This window comes from Ochotona princeps, chromosome X (genome assembly GCF_030435755.1).
Source record: "Ochotona princeps isolate mOchPri1 chromosome X, mOchPri1.hap1, whole genome shotgun sequence".
NCBI classification, from domain to species: domain Eukaryota; kingdom Metazoa; phylum Chordata; class Mammalia; order Lagomorpha; family Ochotonidae; genus Ochotona; species Ochotona princeps.
Genome location: NC_080865.1, coordinates 66,816,322 through 66,838,947, shown reverse-complemented (window position 1 = coordinate 66,838,947; position 22,626 = coordinate 66,816,322). Strand labels below are relative to the sequence as shown.

The window sequence follows — 22,626 nt, the reverse complement described above, 5'->3', positions numbered from 1 at the left end:
CAACAGTCTTTCATAAATTGTTACTCTCTCTCACATCATACCTCCTGTTTCCTGTGGAAGATGCTACTTTGACATTCACTTAACAGCATTGCTGTTGCAAAGAGCAACAGTACATGATAAGAGGAAGAAATAGTACAGTGTTTATTACCATAATGCGACTGAGATTTGGTGGCATTTTCATGTTGTGGCATGTCACGGAATGGAGTTGATAAAGAGGAAGAAAATTAACTACATAGTGTTTTGTTTTGCTTTGTTTCTTCAGAGAGAGAGAGATAAAAAAGGCACAGAATGAAACAGGCATGGAGATAAAGCTCCTATCTGCTAGTTTACTTCATGAGCACGAGCCCAAGAAAAGCCAGAAGCTGGGAACTAAATTAAAGTGCCTATGCAGCTGCAGGAACCCAATTACTTGAGATACCACCTTCTGCCTGCCAAGGTCTGCATTAGCAGGAAGTTGGAGTCAGGAGCTGGAGACACCACATCTTAACGGGTATCTTAATTGCTAGGACAAATACAGACTCTCTTTTGAAATTTATGTGTTATGTTCTTTCTTATTGTTACAGTTTAATGGAAGAGTGGACAAATAATTGTACACAGAACTTAAGAAGGGAGAAATCAAATTCCACAATTCAGGAAATAGTATTGCTTCTCTCACACATCAGCTGAAATCTTTGGTTACAAGATTTTGCAGAAGAACTCTCTAAAGTTCATGTTTTTATCTGCTGGATTCTATATAAAGAATAGCTGCTATCTTCATTCTTGTATTAAAATATTATACAAAAGCAGATCATTGGTGAGACCTAGACCATATTCAGAATTCTGCTGATCCTAAGTCTGAACAGTGTGATGCACAGAATTCCAGCTTCTACAGTAGAGGGGAGAGCATAGCAGAGGGTGAAATGGCTTCCAAGTGGCACCGACAATATCTTGAAAAAGTGTCTTGGATTTTATTTTTCTAACATTTCTGCCTCTTTAAGTACCTAATTCCCTATCTTTAAATTTAGCTGAATGGTGATTAATAGCACACTCTTCTAAAGATTTTGAATGAGTAGTTCCTGTACAAATGGACTATGATTCATGTTTTGACAATCATTGCTTTTGAGGGACTTCATCCCTTGTACCACAAGCATTGAAACATGTCCATTTTGGAATTTGCCTTGGCATAATGGCTTTCAGCAGAATATTTCTTCACTAATCTCCTAGATGAGAAAAATGTGCATTAACTTAGGAAAGGACAAGATAGAAGACTAGAGCAACTACCTACTGACCCAGATAGTCTTCTGTAAATAGTTGTATTACAAATACGTCCTGAAGATACGTTCTTAATATCCAGCACTCCAGGGCCCGGCGGCGTGGCCTAGCGGCTAAAGTCCTCTCCTTGAATGCACCAGGATCCCATATGGGCGCCGGTTCTAATCCCGGCAGCTCCACTTCCCATCCAGCTCCCTGCTTGTGGCCTGGGAAAGCAGTCGAGGATGGCCCAAAGCTTTGGGACCCTGAACCTTTTGAACCCGCGTGGGAGACCCAGAAGAGGTTCCTGGTTCCCGGCATCGGACTGGCGCGCACCGGCCCGTTGCGGCTCACTTGGGGAGTGAGACATCGGATGGAAGATCTTCCTCTCTGTCTCTCCTCCTCTCTGTATATCCGGCTTTCCAATAATAATAAATCTTAAAAAAAAAAAAAAAAAAGATCCAGCACTCCAAATCTCAGTTATTCAGCTTTAGCCAGTTATTGCCAGTCAGGGTTGTACAGCCAGTACTGCCAAATCTTCAACTGTTTTTTAAGAAACTTTTTTTTTCTCATGAAATGCCCTTTTCAAATGTTGGCGAGGATGTCATCAGCCAATTGTGTGTAAGAGAAAACCTATCTGAGTCCAGGCTTAGGAGCTTAGGGGCCTGGGCCCTGGACGCCATTGCTTTCTGGACCTCTGTTCTAAGACTTTACCCAGCTGGAGAACGTGGAGTCAAAAATAAAAGCCATTTGTCTCAAAATAGCCCCAGGCTTTTGAGAAGAGAGGCATGGCGTACATCTTATTACAATAAAAATATGCACCAGCCAAGTATAGCACAGAAAAGGATAAAATTAACTTTAAGCAGGAACATAATAGGTTACACTGAAAAGCAATACATGAGTATTATCTGAGTTTCAAGAGGTACAAGTGTTCTCTTATGCTGATGCCCAACATGGAAAACAACATTTCAATAAGAGGGAAGGGTATCTCCCATAGCACATTTAAAATTCCACAGAAAATGAAATGAAAAGAACAAATTTCTTTTGGTGTAAAATTAACTTCAAAATCCTTGCACAGCTTGTTGTTGTTGCACACTTGCCAAGTAATATAAACAGAAAAATGTGCCCCCAAATTTTACACCAAAATTAACTCATCTTTTCCTACTTCTTTTTCCATTAACTTTTTGAAGTATTCTCATCGTAAAATTAGACGGTCTTCATAGAAGTGTATAAGATTTGGTATTGCTGAACCATAAAGTAAAAGAGGAGCGAAGTGGGGAATAAAATCAAGGAGGTGAAGGGAAGAAACTGGTCATTCCAAACTGTGTACCTTGACTTAAAATAAGCATTGAGTGAGCAGTGATAAATAATGACATTATAGAAATACACTGGAGGAACTAGGATGAGAGGAAAGGTGAACAGTGGGGCAGATGCTACAGCTGACAAGAAATAATGAGAACTCGGAGGACAGTGACAGAACTGAGATGGGAAAGGACAGCACTCAGACAAAAGCTGCCCCCGATGCTCCAGGAGGTATGCCGAGCTGCAAGGAAGTGGATGAGATATTGTACAGCGCTGACAGCTACAAACAGCATGAGGGAATATTTGAAAATTAGTGTGGAATGAAATAAATGAGTCTCAAGCCACCATTTAATAACATAAGTTTTCGGTGTTGAATTTGAAGACAATAAAATAATCCCACTTTGGTATCTCCTTATGTGAAACGAATGTATGCTAAGAGATAAAGGGCGTAATAAACATGAATCAGAAAGAAAATCAGTTTCTTTGGGAAGGAAAATTGGGGGAAAGATGCTAACAGGGATTAAATTAACACTAATATTCCATTTATTCTATTGGGTATCAAATTCATGAGTTTATCAAAATTTAGACGGATGAAGCAATGCAGTTCTTTGAGGGGGTCATAAAGACACTGCGCCATGACCAAGAGTCTGCTTGTTTCAGTTATCTGTAAATGTTCTAAGAACGGAGATGTAGGAGTATTTGAAGATAGTTTGCGATTGGAATCGTTTCGTTTTTGCCTCCTTAAATTGGTTTTAGATTAGCTGCTTCCAAAGAATCCTCACTGTGTGATGTCCACGTGTTTTTACTTCCCGCGCTTTTTCCTCTTTTCACTCGGCCAAGGTCTCCTCGTCAGAGAATGCTGCGATGCCAAGCGGTTGGGGGAGGGGGAGGCGGCCTATGGATCTAACCGGTCTCCATTGGACAGACGGGGCGAGAACGAGGCTCTGGAGGAGGCAAGGAAAAGAGGGGCGATGGGGGCGGGGCCAACAGGGGGCGGGGCTAAACTAGCAAAACCAGCGTGAGGCGCAAGTGCGGTCGTCCGCGGCTCGCGGCTCGCGGCTCGCGGCTCGCTGCGATGGCGGTGACGCCGCCGAACAGAGTCACGCCGCTGACAGGAGAGTCTTCCCCTCGGGAAGCCACCATCTATGCCGCCTCCTTCCGCAGCACCCGTGCGGCAGCGGCCGCGGCGGCGGCTATGATTGTGCCTACCTCCTCCGCCACCTCCACCTCTGCCCACTCGCCTGCCGGTGGCTGTGGCGACGGCGGCAGCGGCTTTGGCGGCTCCACTATGGCGGCGGCGGGGAGGGGGGGCAGTAGTTTTAAAGTAGACACCCGCCCTTCCCTCAGAGAAGGTGAGTTTCCTTCCTGGGTGCGGGGACGGCCCCATCTCCTTCGCTGCCTCTCTTCAGCCAGTCCGAAATAGGGCTGGACGCGTTTCGCTCCCATCCCACCTCCCCATCCCCACCTACTGTGGCGCAGTAAAGGCCATGCTGTCTTGCCCCGCCCCGTCGTATTAGCCCCCCAGTGTGTGAGCTCTGAAGCAGTGAGGGGCTTCCCCTGACCCCAGAGAAGGATAGAGGCCCCCACGCAAAGAAGCTGAATATACCGAGCAAACAGGAGTTTGAAGGAAAAAAAAAAGACCACACCATATTTCAGGCGCCTTCGTGTGTTATTGGGACTCTGAGGTGTGATTTGGGAAAAACAGGATGAGAGGTTCCAAGGACTGTGGCCTTCGAGAGTTAGGAAAAGTCAAGGGGGAGTGCTGGAGAAAGAGGGCAGAAAAAGAAAAGCTGAATAAATCAGAGGGAGAAAATTCCTTCGACGGGAAAATTAACTGTCCCGCGGTATCGAAACTCAGTAGTACCTTTACGGAGCGATTGAGTTAGGAATTTGGGAAGGTTAGCTCGAATACTTGAACTTTAAAGTAGGATCCTTTGGATTTTAGGATTGTAGAAACTGGTGAAGTGGGTTCTGTTGGGGAGAAAAAATTATCAAAGTTTGACGGAAGCACCAACTTCTCCCATCACTTTGGCGAGTTTTCTTTGGTTGTTTAAGGTTGTGACCTAGTAAAGCAAGGTTTAGGGGCCCAATTTCAGAGTGGTTTTGTTTTTAAGAAGTGCTCTTGTACTTACAAACACATATTATTCCTAACAAAAAATATTTTTTCATTATCTCACTGTATGTGTACTTAACCGTAAGTACACTAAACAGCCTATTAATAGCAAACTGTAAAATTTGTCATTGAAATGCTTTATTAAAATGTTTTGAAATGTTCCTAGATAATGGAGACTGAATCCACTGCAGATCTCAACAGAGCATTTTGTCATCGTGCATTTAGTAATGTCGGTCTTTGCTTGTTACCGTATTCTTACAACTTGCCTACAAATTGAAAAATTGTGAATGTGGACACACAGTAAAAATAATTTAGCTAGATTTCTGTAGGAATAGGACAACCTGGTAAAAATTATCCCCCCAAATAATTTCCTTTTCGTAAATGGTATATCTTTTTGTATGCTATTGCATAACCGTTCACACTTTTAATTTTGGAGGAATGCTGTAGTAGTTAAAAGACATACATACACCTTTAAAACACTTGCAACAGATACATTCTACAGTTTCTAGCTAATAAATCTGAAAGGTAGAAATACACTTCAGTGTAATGAGTTTTACCTATGAACCCTGTTAGTAAAGACGGTCTGTGAAACAAAGATTTCATTTGGTATTGTCAGTAAGCCTGAATTTGTAGCATTGGTGTAGAATGAAAACATGGAGTCTCTTGAGTGTTGAAATTTTGTGCCAAACTTTCTCTACATAACATTTACACGATTCACAATGGTGTGTTCACAGTAAGGGTTGAGATTTGAATCTCATCTAAAAAATGAATTGTTCACAATATTTCTAAATATGTAAGAGTATGTCAGAAAAGCTTTTGGAAAATTGGATTAAAATATTTTTGTGGAAAAAGTTGAAATCCATGCATACAAGAAGTCTTTAAAAAGTCCATGGAGAGATGGACATTTGGAGTAGTGGTTAAAACAGGTTTGGATGATGTATCTCATGTCAGGGCTTGGCTGTGCCCACAGGTCCAGCTTCCTGCTGTTGTGGATGCTGAGAGGCAGCAGGTGGCAGCTCGAATACTTGGGTCCTTGTCTGTATTGAGAGACTTGGATTGGGTTTTCAGACCCTTTCCATCCTTCCTTCCTTCCTTCTTTCCTTCCTTCCTTCCTTCCTTTTTTCTTGCTTCCTTCTTTTTTTCTTGTTTCTTTCCTTTTTTGTTTCTTTCCTTTTTTCTTCTTTCTTTCTTTCTTTCTTTCTTTCTTTCTTTCTTTCTTTCTTTCTTTCTTTCTTTCTTTCTTTCTTCCTTCCTTCCTTCCTTCCTTCCTTCCTTCCTTTCTTTCTTTCTCAGATTTACTATTTTTATTGGAAAGACAGATCAGATTTGCACAGAGAAGGAGAGAAAGATCTTCCATCCACTTGTTCACCCCTCAAGTGGCTGCAATGGGCAGAGCTGAGCAGATGGGAAGCCAGGAGCTTTCTCTAGGTCTCCTGCGTGAATGTAGGGTCCCAAAACTTTGGGCCATCCTTTACTGCTTTCCCAGGTCATAAGCACGGAGCAGGATGGTAAGTGGAGCAGCTAAATATGAACTGGTGCTCATGTGGGATCATGGCACTTGCAAAAAGGATTTAGTCATTGAGGCCTCTTGCTAGATCCTGCCTGGGCTCTTCATTTCTTACCTGACCCAGCCCCAGCTATTGCAGGCATTTGTAGTGCAAACCAAAAGATAGGAGTTGAAGTTTCTCTGTCTCCTTCTGTGTCTTTCTGCCTCTAGAAATAGATAAATAAGTAAATAGATAAATTTTAAAAAGCTCATAAGTAGTTCACGGGAAGTGCTTATTTTTTAAAAAGTGCATCAATTTCTTTTTTTTTTTTTTGCACCAAAATAGACTTATATCTTAATTTTGTCTTTTCCTGTCTACTTTAAAGTACCTTCCTCATGTGTAAACATTTAAACCTTTAAATATGTAAAGTAGCAGCAATACCATATCTATGCTAGTACTAGGTGATAAAATGAAGAACCCTGACATAGGAGTCTGGTTGAATGATCTATTTCCATCTAATTTTCATGACTTTGTGACATTGAATATGTCCAAGCTTTTTGGACTTGGGTTTTGACATTTCTGGAATAGAAAAATTGGAAAAGTCAAACTGAAGTTGATTTTGGATCTGAAATATTAAACAGAACATTATAATTCTGCATTGATATTTTTGATGGCTTTTCCAAGGATGTGCATTAAAACAGTAGTTCATCAATCATAAGAAATCTTAACAGATAGATATCCTCTAACAATCAGTAACGATGTTACCATACACACATTAAACTACAATAAACACAAACAAACAAACAAATGAACAAAAATCCTTTGTCCGTTTACCTCTTTCTTTTGTGGAAAAGAAAGTTATATAAACCCCGAGGTTAGAAGAAATTCTGGATTTTCATTTAGTTATTAATCAGTTTGCATAATAGTTACATACAAGGTTTTCCTTTGTCTACACATTATTTAGTAAAGTTTCAAATCAAATATAAGTAAGCCCCCAATAAGAAAATCCAGCTAATAATCTTTTCTTCATTTATTCAGGATTCATTTGCTGAACACATTTGTGTGTGCTAGACATTATGCTTAGGGCTGAGGATAAAAAGATGAAATAAATACAGCTACATTAAAGATCTGACTACGTGCTTGAGAGTGAAATGATAAATAAGTAGGAAAATGGATCAGCAAACTATCAGGACCATTCCATTGTTTATTATAAATCTGCCCAGAGTGTATTATATAATATAAACACATGAAAGCATATTATACTATAAATCTCACACAGGTATCTGGAAAGGATAATTAGTAAAGTGTCAGAATTTCTTTTCATTTTCTGCATCTGGCAAGCTGGACATGTTTTAAGGGAGATTAATGACCAAGTATTCATTTTAGACTCTCCCTTTTTAAGATACCAGTATGAGGAAAAATTCCCTAAGCTTGTTATGAACACCAATTTAAGTATGATCCTTATTAATTAATTAATTAATTAATTAATTAATAAGGAATACACTATTCCTCATGTTTCTGTTAGGGTAGAATTCTGATTTTCTGCCATCTGACATGAGTCTGAGCTGCAGATTTGTTCATGTTTATTAACCTGTTGGTATGAATGGCATGTGTTTAGTGGTTTTCTGATGTAAAATAACTGTCATGGGATCGAGAAAATTAATAGATTTAGGAAGAACCTCAATTCAGTTTCCCACGTAACAAGCACAACCCCTGAGCTTTTGGCTTTAGCCACAGAGATATTATGATTATGAAGGTCAAGGACATTGTTTAAATGAAAACACCATGAATATTTTATGTATATATGTATATTAAAACCAGTGTTCTCAGTTATTTTACTAATTCTATTGTATTTTGTAATTGCTTTGCTGTGGGAATCCATTTTTTAAATTGAATATCTAAAAATTGCCAAAGTGATGTGCCAATTTCATAACATGAAAAACTAAGGTAATTAGAAAGCATCATAGCTTTGAGTGTTCATCAAGGTGACAGGTAAACATCTGAATTTCTTGGACAGGTACTGTTTCTGAAAACTTTAAAAATATGGAATGACTTCTAGGGGGAAAAAGGGAGTCATAAATCTTTTGGAAATACCCAGTCTCCTATAACTTAATGCTGCACTCTGCTCATTCTTTCCTAAGGTTATAAGGTTTTAAAATATTATGAAGGCCATGTGAAGTTTTCTTTTTTAAATCCATTTCATTGAGAGAGAGAGAGAGAGAGAGAGAGAGAGAGAGAGAGAGAGAAAATGAGAGAGAGAGATTGAATAAATGCAAGGCTGGGCCAGGTAGAAGCCAGTAGCCCAGAACTCCACCTGGATCTTCCATGTGGGTTGTAGGGACCCAAGCACTTGAACCATCTTCTCCTGCTATCCCAAGTGTATTTTCCAGGAACTGAATGGGAAGTGGGGCAGCTGGGACCCAAACAGGCATTCTCATAATGGATATTAACATTGCAGGTGGCAGCTTTGCTGCCTACAACACAATCCCAGCCCAAGTTTCTTAAATTTCTTTTCCTTCCTTTCCTCCTTCCCTCCCTTCTTCCCTCCCTCCCTCCCTCCCTTCCTTCTTTCCTCCCTTCTTTCCTTTCTTCCTTCCTCCCTTCCCTCCCTCCTTTCTTTCTTTCCTTCCTTCCTTCCTTCCTTCCTTCCTTCCTTCCTTTCAGGTTTATTTATTTATTTTAGAGGCAGATTTACAGAGAGGGAAAGACATACACAGACAATCTTCTATCTGCTGGCTCACTCCCCAAATTACCACAATGTCAGAATTCAGGAACCAGAATCTTCCTCTGTCTCCCATATGTGTGCAGGGACCTGAGAACTTGGGCCATCACCTGCTGTTTTCCCAGGCATGTTAGCAGGGAGCTACACTGGAAGTGAAGCAGCTGAAACTCTAAGAAGCATCCATATGAACTGCTGGCACAGCACGCAGTGGTTTTACCCACTAGGCCAAAATGCTGGTCCCAATTTCTCAAGTTTCTTACTGTCTGACTTCAAATCTAAAAATGAGATGTATGTTTATAGTATTGTATCTAACCTTTCTGAACTTTGTTCATTTTTCATATTTTTAAAATAGTATATACGAAAAATTCTTTACAGTGATTTTGGTTTTTTGCATCATAATCAGCTGGACTATGAAATTTCCACTTTAGCAAAGAGTTAACAAAACTGAAAGTAACTTCTTCCCGCAAACATATAATCAGTTGTCCTGAGATGGTTGTTGGGTATGTAGTACAACTAAATCTAATTGTCATTTAAGGTACAAGTAAAATGAATTTTATGAAATATATCCAGTTAAACCTAAAGGACAGCCATTATTTTAAATAAGCTTAAACTTTGCAGAAAATTTTCTTACCTATAAATGAGGAAATATGATAATCTGATCCCTTTCTTCAGGCATCCTATATAGTCTATAATTCCGTAAGCAGAAGTAGATCAAATTCATTACATTTTGATACAACAATAAATGCTGTACTTTACATTAGTATAATAGTCTAGGAGAAAATCTCAAATATGATAACTGCATTTTAGACTCAGAATGTTAAGAGTATTTTACTTTCATATAATTGTGTTGCTACTATTTGCTGTAGGCCCAGTCCAACAAAGATCACTACAAAGTAAAGTTCTTATCTAATAAAGATCTTCTTTTTATACCTTTGAAATATTCTGGTACAAGCTTAATTAAATATTTTTGTATTAGCATAAAGTATTTAGTAATGACTGAGTCCATAGAATGTGAACTGTTAGCCCTTATCATTTTATTTTACTGAGTTTGGAACATTCTTCTGCTATTAATGGTATTTTTGCCAAGACTACTAGAGTTTTTATGAATCTAGAGTTATAATTTGAATTTTAGATCATCCAAGCCTTTATTTCCTATAACTGTTTTGGACCTTAGCTTCCTAATTTCTGAATTGAGGACATTAGACTATAAATTGGTTTTCAGTTGGAGACAGTTTTGCCCCATAACTGACATTTGACAGTAAAAAAATAAATGCATTTGTAGTTATTTTTGGTTTTCACAACTAGGGAATGCTACAGATATTCAATTATAGAGGCAGGGGAGTCTGCTAGATATCTTACAATGCGTGGGACAGCATTTCACAACAATGAATTACAGTGTCAGAAAGTGACAACAGATATTAGGTTTGGCAGGATTAGGTTATCTCCAAACTAAACTTGATCTAAAATAGAATGATTATATAAAATGTTGAGCTAAAAGGGTTTAAGCTTTTAGATAAATAGGCAGACATACTTTATCATGTGTCTATATGTGCTTAACATTTCAAAAACTTTCATTTAATATTATCTTAACTTTGAGACTCAAAAATTATATGCTCTATTTTATTTTTGAGGGTGACAAACCAGTTCAGAGAGATTGAATAATTTTCTCAAGGCTATATTGTCATGGGTAGAGATGGAATTTGAATTTTTTTATCAGGGAAGAAAATGTATCTTGCTAACACCTAAGTTATAACTAAGATATTATTCTTACAAAATTAGTTTTGACACTATTCATAAGTACAACATTATACTTAGCAATAAAATGCAATGCTTGTTTTCCATAAAGAAGTATGTTAGAACAAGCTTTAGGGTTGGGACATCAGTAAGGAAATGAAGATAATGGAGGAATAAGGGAAAAAATATTGAGGCCCTTTGACTTTTGATGTCCTCTAACTCATCCTTTTTTTTTGTGAAATAAGACTTTTGTAAAGTTTCATTTGGAGGCATCTAAATGTTTGGGTCCTCTGTAATGTCTCACTACAATTTTGCTATATATTCCTATCGAAAATGCAGGGAGGTTATTTTAAAAATTTATCTGTTTTATTTGAAAGTCAAAGTTATGAATAGGGTGTGAGAGAAAGAGAGATCTTCGATCTTCTGATTCACTCCCGATGTCTGCAATGACCAGAACTCAGCCAATTCTAAGTTGGGAGCCAGGAGCTTCTTCTGGGTCTCCCACATGGGTACAGGGTCTCAAGGACTTGGGCCATCCTCCACTGCTTTTCAAGGCCATAGACAGGGAACTGGATCAGAAGCGAAGAAGCTTGGACTCAAACAAGTGCCTATATGGGATGGTGGTATAACAGGCAGAGGATTAGTGTACTATGCCACTATACCAGACCCAATACAGTCTTTTTCACCTGATGGTCATCAGCAACTCATAAATGTCAAATTCAAAAAATCTTTGGAAACAATAGCCCACAAGTCTGTGATTTGTTCTTAGTCATATCAGCTAATTAATAAAAGCATAAATAGTGTAATTCAGTTTTGTCTCATTCTCCACACTTTTCATCACTCTTATTATTGCTTTATGAATTAAAAAACAATATAAACTAATATTTAACAACCAATAAGTAAAAATACATTTTTCACAGTCTAATGAGTTGAGGATAAAATACATGCAAAGAGTAGAAAAAGAAAAAGAAGAAGGAAGACAGAAATATATAGACCCTTAAGTTTCTTCAGCTATGCCTTGCCTCCCATTCCCACCAGAATCAACTCCTTGGCCCCATGTCTTTGCAGAACACTTACTTAAGTCTCTGGCATATAGTGAGTGCTTGTAGCATCAGTTCCCATCTCATCCATCTTAAAACTAATGTCATCTACTCACATGACCATTCATTTAACATCGACTTTCTGAGATTGGCCTTCCTTCTTTGTCTTCACCCTGAGCCAGGCTGAGAAGCATCTATGCTAGCACAAGTTTGGTGTCTCACTTTCAGAACTTGTTATAGGCCATTGATTTTTGGTTGTCCAGAAGTCATGTCTTAGGTAGGAGGATTGGAAATAGAGTGGAGTCTAAAGAAACATTTATTGAGAAAGTTTTGTGAATCGGGCATATGTTTCTTACATATGCTGAGCCTAGAGAGACAGTCACTCATTTAACTTTAGCATTTATAAGATCCTGCTCTTATGGAAATGTTGGGCAGACTTAGATTTGAATCCTGGCTTTGATGCTTACTGGCTCTGTAATACTGAACAAATTTTTTTTAACTTCTCCAAGACTCATATATTACGTTTTTTGCATTTTGGGACACAGAATTTAAGAGGTAATTGGTCTGCTACTACTTGGTGTAGTACCAAACCACCAAAGGTGATAAAAAAGAAATTTGTATCAGATGAATCTCCTTAAACATCACATTCATGTAAAATATAGAGGAAAATATTCCAATTTCAAGTCTACAGCTGACTCGGTGTATGCATTTTAAGTCATTTCCCCTTTTTATTGACTACACAATTAAATCCAAGAATTCTAATGAAACCTTTTATTATTTAACTCCATTCCAGTCTCTCCATTGTAATCTTTCATAATCTTTCCTCCCTTGTAGTGCTTTATTACAGCCTTTAAAACTTGGATTATCAAAACAGGTGTTGCAGCATAGCAGTAAAGTCACCACTTGCAATTCCAGCATCTCGTGTGGACACTGGTTCATATCGTAGCTGCTCCTTTTCTGATGCAGCTACATGCTAATGTCCTGGGAAAAGCAACAGAAGATGGCTCAAGTGTTTATGTCCATGCCACCCACATGGGAGACACTGATAAGGTTCATGGCTTCTGGTTCCTGCCTTCAGTCAGGCCCAGGGCTGGCCATTGCAGCCATCTGGGGAGTGATGCAATTGATGGAAGATCGATCTCTCTCTCTCTCTCTCTCTCTCTCTCTCTCTCTCTCTCTCTCTCTTCTCTGTCTTTGTAACTCTGACTTTCAAAAAATATTTTTTAAAATAAGTAAAATTTGGGTTTTATATGTCATTTTAAAGTTTAGTTCTATATTTATTCTCTTCTATAAAGGTTTTTCCCAACATTCTCATGGGGAACATCCCTGTACCTGCATGTCTTACAATACAATATTTTGGTATTGTATTTTAGCTTTTTCTGTGTGCATCATATCTTAGAAATTTTTAAATTCTTTGAGATTAATAATTTTGCACTTAGCTGGTCATTTCCAACATATGAAGAAGTTATTGTCTATAATGAAGACTCAAGATGAAGCAACTTAAACTAGTTCAGCTCCACCAAATGATGGGTGGCATGGTATTTTGGTTTCACTGACCCCCATTTTTCTAATCTTCAGAATCTGGGAAATGTCATATGCCCTGTATACTTGTCTTTAAGTATAAAAGAATAGACCCTAGACCTTGTCTTTAAGGTCTAAAAGGATAGTTATCTTATTTGACATGCAGAGGTTTTCAAAAAGTTTTCATTGTTTTTTTTCTCTATCTATTGATAGTATTTTGAAATTAGGCTCAACAAATCTCAGGAAAGCTAAATGATGCCTACATGCAGTGATAGCCTCAACTGGGCGTGTTATGTGAAATTAAGAAGAGGAGATAAGAAAGAATATTGTAAACTGGAATTGATATGAAGTGATGATATACTAGGGAAAATTGCTGAGATTTTAAACCTTGAAATGTGCCATTTAATAAAGAAAAATAAAAAAAATGTATTTGAGGAAATGAATCAAAAGCAATGATGCAAGCAATACTACTACGAAGAAAAAGTTATAGTAATTTCATGGGCTTCATAGGAATTTCATGGAATGCCAGAATTGAGACACTGGGTTAAAAAGAAATGTCACCTTGATGTCTACGAACTGGAGTGTCAGTTTCAAATTCAGGAGTACTAATAGTGGAGCAATGTCAGTCTAACGGTTGAACTAGGAAACAAATGGGTGTTAAATTTTAGGAATTTTAAACCTCTAAATTAGCAGTTTCCTTTTCTCCCATCAACTGATTTTCTCTCCCAGATTCCCACAACAGCCAGGGCCAGGCCAAGCCAACCTAAGAGACAGGAAATTCAATCTGGGTTTCCCACATAAGCCACCACCCACTGCTTCCCAAAGGATACATTAGCAGGAAGGCGAAATTGGAGGTAAAGCTGATATTTGGATCCAGATACTCCAATATGGGAGATAGGCATCCCCAGAGGTATCTTAGCTTCCACATGAAACACCAAATTTCTTTCTGTAGTTAACAATTTATATTGCCATCAAAGAATAATATTTACTCATAAAAGATGCTCCTGAGAATTTCAAGCTGAAACCACTGTTCTTGGGTTGAGTGTAGTAGTTTATTTCGAAACAAATGAAATTCTGAGGTACATTCCAGCTAATCTTTTTATATACTTAGTATTAGTTAAATAAGTCAAGTATTTTAAAACCTTAAAATTAACAACAAATTATGAAATGCAAAATAAATTATAGATAAATTTGTAACCATGCATTCAGGCATTATTGACATGTTTCCAATTATAATTATCTTGATCTTCCAGTTTTTAAGATAAACCTTTTTAGTCCATAGAGTGTTATTGAAAATGAGCCTTAATTGAAGATATCTTACATAACTTTTTAAAAAGAAATAATCGGTTTTAGTCTGTTAAAAGTATAGTGAATTCTTGCTTTGTCTTATTTTCCACTTACATGGAATGTCATTTTTCCATTCCCTAACTTTCAGTCTACTGTGTCTTTACAAAGTGAGTCTTTTGTAGGTAGAATATACTTGAGTCTTCTTTCTTCATCCATTTAACACTCTGCATACACTGAATAGAGAATTTAATCAATTCAAAACCAAGGTTAATATAGATATATATGTATTTTTATTAATTATTGTTTCCTGGTTCCTTTGAAGATCTTTTGTTCCCTTTGGTCTCAGCTTTGATCACATAAAAAATAAATTTTTATTCTCCCCTCACAGTTTACAATTTTTGATCATAGTATTTTATGTTGTATATTTCTTAACAAATTATTGTGGTTATTATTATTCACAATAATTTGCCTTTCAGTCTTCATACTAAAGATGTAAATGACTTACCCACCACTACAATATTTGAGTATTGTGAATTTGATTGTGTATTTGTATTTAGCAGTGAGTTTTATGTTTTTGTGTTACTAATCAGCATCTTTTTCTTTCAGCTTGAAGAATTTCTTTTAGCATTTCATGTTAGACAAGTCTGGTAGTGATGGACTTCCTCGGGTTTTGTTTGTAAGGCAGTTTTTATCTTTCCTGCGTTTTTGAAGTACAGTTTTTTGGGTTCAGTATTCTTCATTGGTAGTTTATTTAGGTTATCAATGCCAATGTGTCGAATGCATCGTCTCACATTTACCTGGCCTTTAAGTTGTTTAAATAAGGAATCTGTTCCTAGCCTCATTGGAATTGCCTTGCTATGTTATTTTCTTTCTTACTGTTGTTATTTTTAGCACCCTCTCTGATTTTTGACAGTTTGATGGTAATATCATTTGGCGCATTCTTGTGTGGTTTGAATCACAACAGAGCCTTTTGATGTTCACATACCTGAATATTTAACGTCTTTCTCCAGAGTTGAAAAGTTTTCTAGGACTGGTGTTGTGGTGCAGCTAATTGGGACTCCTCTTGCAGTGCCAGCGTCCTATATGAATGCCACTTTGAGTACCAGCTGCCCTACTTCTGATCCAGCTTCCTGCTAGTGCATTTGGGAAAGCAGCTGAAGATGGCCCAAGTTCATGGGCTCCTGTCACTCATGTAGGAGACCTGGATGGTGTTCTGGGTTCTAGGGTTTGGCCTGATGGAAAAATCTCTCTTTCTCTCGCTCTCCCTCTTTCTCTCTCTCTCAGTAACCTTTCAAATAAATAAATCCTAAAAATAGAAACATAATAAAAAATGTTCTGCTGTTATTTCTCTAAAGGATTTTTTTGTCTTTTTTCCTCCTTTATGAAATCTTGTGACTCAAATATTTGCTCTTCAGATACTGTACCCTAAAGCATGTTAAGTGTTCTCCATCATTTTGCAGTCATATTTTTTCTCCTTTTAATATATTCAAATAATTTGTCTTCAAGTTCACAGATTTTTTCTTGTGCTTGATCAAGTTTGCTGTGATGTGTTTTTTCATTGAATTTATTGTATTTTATGGGCTCCACAATTTATTTTCTATATAATTTCAATCTGTTAAATTTCTAATTTTGACAATTTATTGTTTCCTTTAGTTTACCAAGTCATTTTTATGTATTTTCTTAAAAGTCACTGGATTTCCTTAAAAAATTATTTTAATTTTTTGTCAGGTAGTTAGCATGTCTGTTTACATTGCTTTAGAGTCAGCTACTGGGATGTTATTGTATTCTTTTGATGATATTTTATCTTCTAGTTTTTTTCATGTTTCTTGTTGATCTACATTGATTTCTCACATGAGTTTGATTTATTTGAAATCTTTATAGTCTGGATTTGCCTGGGGAAGCTATTTACTAGTCAACCCATCCAGAGATCTGGAGAATAGCATCTGACATTGTCAGGAAGGCTTGACGCTGAAAGTTTTTGGAAGTTTGGAATAGTGCCTGGATCAGCAAATGGGCAATTCTGGTAGTGGGTCCTCAGAGTTGCGCCTAGAGCTTGGATCTACCAAGAACGTCCTAGATCCCATATTTGTGAGAGTTGTCCTAAAGTCTGGGCGCACAGAGACCAACTTTGTGTGCTGAGGTGGGTCTTGAGCCTAATTTTTCAAGGCCTGGCGTGGCTCTCGGGCAGAACTGGCACCTGAGATCATTGGGAAAAACCTGAAACGTGTAGGAGTGGCCATAAAACTTCTGCTGAGGTGGGGATCAATTCTGGCACTTAAGTATACTAACTGGGCCTGGACTCTGGATTCTCTGGAGCTTGTAACAATGGGAATCAGCCTGGATCCTGGAATTGAGTTAATCCTGGTACCAGAATGGAGCTTCAGCCCACAGTGCGTTGATCTCCATGGAGGCTAGGTGAGCAGATGGTTGGATGAGAGGCTAAGTCTGTGATAGGTAGCCTGGGTCTTGAGAATTTAGGGTTAATCTCGGACTTGAGTACATGGGGGTGGTCCTAGACACCCTCTAAACCTACAGGGGCTAGTCGAATGCTAGGATCCATTGTGACAGACCTAGACCCAAGTCCCCAATAAGATGCAACATGATACTGCCTGGAAGGCAGAATTACAGTATCTAACCTAGTGTTGCAAAATCCTGCCTGGTAATTGGGCAGGTTTGGAGGGTTAATCCATGGATACCAACTGGGCTGAAGTCTATAGCCACAGGGGCTGGGCTGGAGACAAGGTACACATTTGCCAGCCTGATGGGTAGGACTTCAGAGGTTGGCCTGATACTAAAGCAGGTGTGGTGCCTGGGGCTGCAGGGTCCAGTTTTCCATCAGAACAGGACTGAAAGCTCCATTTCCAAGCACCAGCCTAGAGACTGAGGCTATTGGGACATGATTGGTACTGAGTTTTAAAGGATATGCCCAGTGTTGGTGTTTCAGGTAAAGTGTGGTGCTGACATTCCTCTCCTTCCCTGATCCGCAGGATATCTTGCTCCATGCCAAGCTGCCTATGACTGGAAGAAGAGTGATGCAGGTAATGTAAATTCATCCGCCATATACTCTTCAGTGCATCTTATGACCATGCTACATTCAGTGAGTGCTGTATCTCTTATCTAGTTTTCTCAGTTTTAGTGATGGTGTTTTGACATGTGGATAGTTGTTCAAATTGGTGTTTCTGTGGAGGGAACCAAAACTGGAGAATCTTATTCCACTGCATTGCTGACACTTGGTCTAATGGTTTTTAATTAAAAATCCTTATGTAGGTTTTGCACTAATTAAGACAGTTGCACAGAGGGTAAAGTATTAAATCACTTTTTTTTCTAACCTTACTTTCCAAAGTTAAAATTTTTTTGTATCACTCCACATTTTTATGTCTGTTTATATGTGCATATATTTAACTTTTGTTAGTGTTGGGATTGGATGTATTATATTTCTTCCATACCTTTGTATTCACTTAATCTCTCCATAAAAGTGTACATAGTGTCAGTTTATTTAACTAGCCAAATAACAAACAAAATTTTGATATTTTGTGATTCATGCCATATAGATGAACGAACAAACCTTGGCACAAAACATTTCAGCTATTAAAGTTTTAGATACAAACACGGACCTAGTAATTTGGCACCTCTTATTACAGGGAAAAACAGTTTAGCACATTTATATATATTTATTTATTTATTTAAAAGTCTGATTTACAGGAGAAGGAGAGACAGAGAGAAAGATCCTCCATCCACTGGTTTACTCCCCAAGTGACCGCAATGGCTTCAGCTGAGCCAATCCAAAGTCAGGAGCCAGGAGCTTCTTCCAGGTCTCCCATGTGGATGCAGGGTCCCAAGGTCAGATCTGAGCCATCTTATATTGCTTTCCCAGGCCACAAACAGGGAACTGGATGGGAAGTGGGGTAGCAAGGGCGTGAATTGCCACCGACATGGGATCGCAGTGCATTCAAGGTTAAGATTGAGCCACTAGGCCGTTGCTCCAGGCCCACATTTTTTTTTAAGATCTTAGAGTGTGAATATTACTTTGAAGCTTGGTAGAGCTTGTCTGAAAAATTATTTAGCCAAATGCCTATCCTGGTGTTTGTTCAATGATAGAGCATTATTTGCTGTCAAAAGTAAAGATAGGAACATAGATAAAGATGTGATTTTTTAGATTATATGAAATAGCCAGAGCTCAAGATAAGTGACAGTCCTACAACAATACATTTAAAAACAAAACAGTACGCTTCTTAGGATTGTCTTCTATAAAACACAAAAAGATAAGACTTAAATTCAAGATTTTGTTGTTTGTATCCCAGATCATTCCAGGAAGCTCATGAAGTTGCTGCTGTGCCCGATACAAGAACTGTCCTTTCAGAATGCCTTGCCTAGGCTTTTCCTACTAAATAAGTAATCTTTAGTATGTAAGAAATGAGAGATACACTAAATATATGCATGTTAGGTTGAATTATCAAGAAAAAGCTATTAAATCACCCTTACAAGCACTCAAATTTGAAGTGCTATTAGAGGAATGAAACTACTACCTCTAAATATTCGTTAATGTAATATATCATCTTCGCTTTATTTGTAGATACTGCCTGGAATGAACAGGAAAAGAGTGAACTTTTAAAAGATAACTTTTGTGAAATATGTGGTGTTGTGCTACATTTCAGATCACAAAGGATTTCACATTATGAGGTAAATTGATGGAACAAATAATGGGAGTAGGATCTAAAACAAGTTTTTCAATATAACAAATAAATTTTATAAGTCATCTTTTATGAGAATCCTATGAAATAAATGATTCTACTTTGATGGATGAAGACATTGGCTCAGTGTGAGACAGTAACAAGATAACTTAGATTTAAACTTGATTTTTGAAATTGAAAACTTTTCTTTATACCATTCTGCCTCCCTTTTTATCCATCAAGCCACTATGCCATTCATTCTTGTGGTAAATATAAGCGAGGCGTGAAGTTGCAGAGTGAACTATGAATGTGAAACAAGATATATTATTTAAGTCCAAGATCCTTTCTTTTTTTTAAGATTTATTTTATTTTTATTACAAAGTCAGATATACAGAGAGGAGGAGAGATAGAAAGGAAGTGGAGCTGCCGGGATTAGAACCAGCGACCATATGGGATCCCGGCGCATTCAAGGCGAGGACCTTAGCCACTAGGCCACGCCACCGGGCCCCCAAGATCCTTTCTTAATAGTAAAGGAAGAGTATAAATACAAAATGAACCAGCCTTGCTTTTGGCTTAGTGACATGTTTTTAGGCGCAGAGCCACAGAATTCTAGAGCCTAGAGAGAAAATATTTGATGATTTTGCTCTCTTAGTTTATAGATTAGGCAGCTTTAGATCCACGGCAGGCATTTAGCCTAGCAGTTAGGACACTGGTTAGGATGACAGTATCTCACATCAGAATACCTGAGTGCATTACTCAGACCAACTCCTGACTAACTTCATGGTAGTGCAGCAGCAGTGATGCTTCAAGTGATTTATCTTCCTGCAACCCTTGTGGAGACCTGGATTGGGTTTCTGGCTACTGGCTTGAATCCGCCCAGTCCCAACCATTTCAGGCATTTGGGGAGTGGGTAAGTCCATGGAATGTCATTCTCTCTCTCTCTCTCTCTCTCTCTCTCTCTCTCTCTCTCTCTCTCTCTTCCTCCTCCTTCTCTTCCTCTAGTTCTCATTTGCATCCTCCATCCCTTCCTCCATCCTTCTCAAATTCATATGCCTTTTAAAGCATTTTGAAAAAATACGTAATGTTAGTTTAAAAAGACAGTTTGAAAAATTATCAAAGTCTATTTTTAATGCTATAACAAGACATCTGTGGGTGAATGGGTAATTTCTAAAGAAAAGAGATTCATCGAGTTTAAAGTGTGGGAAATTAAAAGCCTTGCCCCAGCATTTTCTCAGGTCTTGTGAGGATCCCCACAACTGTGTGGTGTGGCATATGGCACATGATGGAAACATACTTTGAGAGAGAGAGAGATTGCGTGACAATACAGAAATCCAGTCTTGCTCTTTTATAGCAATCCTCATGTGAGAACTAACCAAGGTCGCATTGAGAACTATATTAACTCTTTAATGGTTCCTCAATGATCTAATTACCTTGCACTACCTCCTCTCCTTCAGTAGTTCCACTACTTCTCACATCATCATATAGGTACCAAGCAAGAAACACATGGACACTTGTGTAACAAATCGCCTCTGAATCATAGGAGGTATATACTGAAGGATTACATTTTCATAAACTTCTCTTTTAAATAAAAGAGTGCTATTTAATACATTATGGATGCATGCATATGTACTAGTAGAAGAAAAGAATGAAAAAGGTATGTACAACAGCTTAAAAATAATGGCTACTTATGTGGAAAGACAAAGGAAGAAACTATTGTAAGTATGAAGGTATACTACTATATTGTCAATATTTATCTCTTCAATTAATAGTAATGTGATAAGATGTTAACACTTGTTAAAACTAGATCATTGATATATATGCTTTTTCTCTGTAATGAGTAAATTTCAAAATTTAAAATTCTACAGAGAGTGGTTGCCTCACATTTGCTCAGGAAATGCTGTCTTCTTCACATGCTGACATTTACATTTGTTTTGCCATACATTTGTTCATCGATTTTTTTAATTATGTCTGTTTCTTCATGTAAGAGAATATATTTCTTCACATAAAAGAATTCAAAAGCTAGACAGTTCAGGAATGATAAAAGGCTGCATGACATCTCAGGGAACTAATCATTTCCTCTCTTTCCACTCTGATAAGTTGGATTTCATCCGCAAGATCCCTCATGGTCAAAGATGACTGTTGAACTCCACTGCCAAGATTTGTAACTAAGGAAGAAGATATTTCACACTGTGTAGTAACTAAAAGTGTGTCTGAAACAAGAATATAGAAATTATTGGCTTCTAAATTGTAGTGTTGTTTTAATTTTAACCAATATTTAGATATTTCAAAGCAGGTGAAACTCTTTTATAAACTTAATAGAGACCAAATATACTAAAATTCATGAACACTCTTCTCAAAATATACTAAAATTCATGAATTTTAAGAGGAATCTGCTACTGAGTGAACAACATCACACCTTTTTTTTTCAGAGTGAAGAACATACTGAAAATGTTAGGTATTTTATTCAAGTGCAAGGGAAACAAATTGAAACTCCAGGTAAAAAAATAAAGATGGATGATGAGAATTTCCAGGTAAGTCATCTGTGTTGGTATGAGTTTATAAACTTTGAGTCACTGAATCTTTTAAACAAGATTATGCTTATTTCAGATGGATAGGAGTGGAGTTATGGACAGAAACAGATTTTGTGATATCTGCAACATGGTTTTCAGCTCCCCAGTTGTTGCTCAGTCTCACTATGTGGGGAAAGTTCATACTAGAAAACTGAAGAAGTTAATGGAGGAAAGCAATCATGCAACTACATCAGGATTTCAGCCAGGAATGGGTAAGATTCCATCTACTTCTTTAACTTCAATACAGGTTCTATCTATTTTTCTTCAACTCTGCCAACCATTTTTTTTAATTGGGGAAATTTTCACTGTGGCTGAAAAACAAACTTATTCCTTCTTCTGTTCAATTAATATCTTTCTATCCTCATCATCTAAAATAGAGATTGCAATTACTAGCTGTTTTTAAAATGTTAGTTTCAGTTTGCTAAGTCCAAATAAAAGCAGCTCATTTGTTCTACTACTTTAAAAAATAAGCAGCTAGAGCTCTGTCAGGTTCTCATAAAATCATAACATTTTAGTGCTTTCTTCTTCCCTTTTTCATTTTTTTCAATACTTTTCAACAACTTTTCTCCTATCACATCAATGTTTTCAACTTGACTTAGTATTCACTGACTATACCTGTTGGCAAAAATAATGCTACTAAATCTGCTTCTATCACGGTAGCCCATTTCTCTCCTCCTATAAATACAGAAAAGAAAGGTACTGAGTACTTATATTAGGATATATCCCAAAGATATAGTTACAAAATGTTACCTGTTTCCTCATTTCAGTGATGCTGGCTCAGCATACGTGTAACAATACATCATAGAAAACTGAATTTGTATTTTGGAAAAATGTATATGCTAGAATAAAAATATGATTAATCCTCTGTAATGAATAAATTACCACATTGTTAACAGGTTCAACACTTTATGATCAAAGCATTTCTGGTATGGACAATCTGCCAAGATTAC

General features: G+C 37.6%; 1 protein-coding gene across 2 annotated transcripts in view; it reads left to right on the top strand.

Annotated features, from left to right (window-relative positions):
* The first annotated feature begins 3,590 nt into the window (after positions 1-3,590).
* Positions 3,591-22,626, top strand: part of ZMAT1 (zinc finger matrin-type 1) — a 40,429-nt gene continuing 21,393 nt past the window's right edge. The window contains exons 1-4 of one of the 2 annotated variants that reach the window (XM_058658786.1): positions 3,591-3,884; positions 19,010-19,116; positions 21,536-21,637; positions 21,714-21,888. In XM_058658786.1, the coding sequence (XP_058514769.1) occupies positions 3,608-3,884; positions 19,010-19,116; positions 21,536-21,637; positions 21,714-21,888 (661 nt within the window). In that variant the 5' untranslated portion in view covers positions 3,591-3,607. Of the gene's footprint in view, positions 3,885-17,246; positions 17,475-19,009; positions 19,117-21,535; positions 21,638-21,713; positions 21,889-22,626 lie in introns of those variants that run through there. The other variant, XM_058658785.1, reaches the window with a different exon arrangement.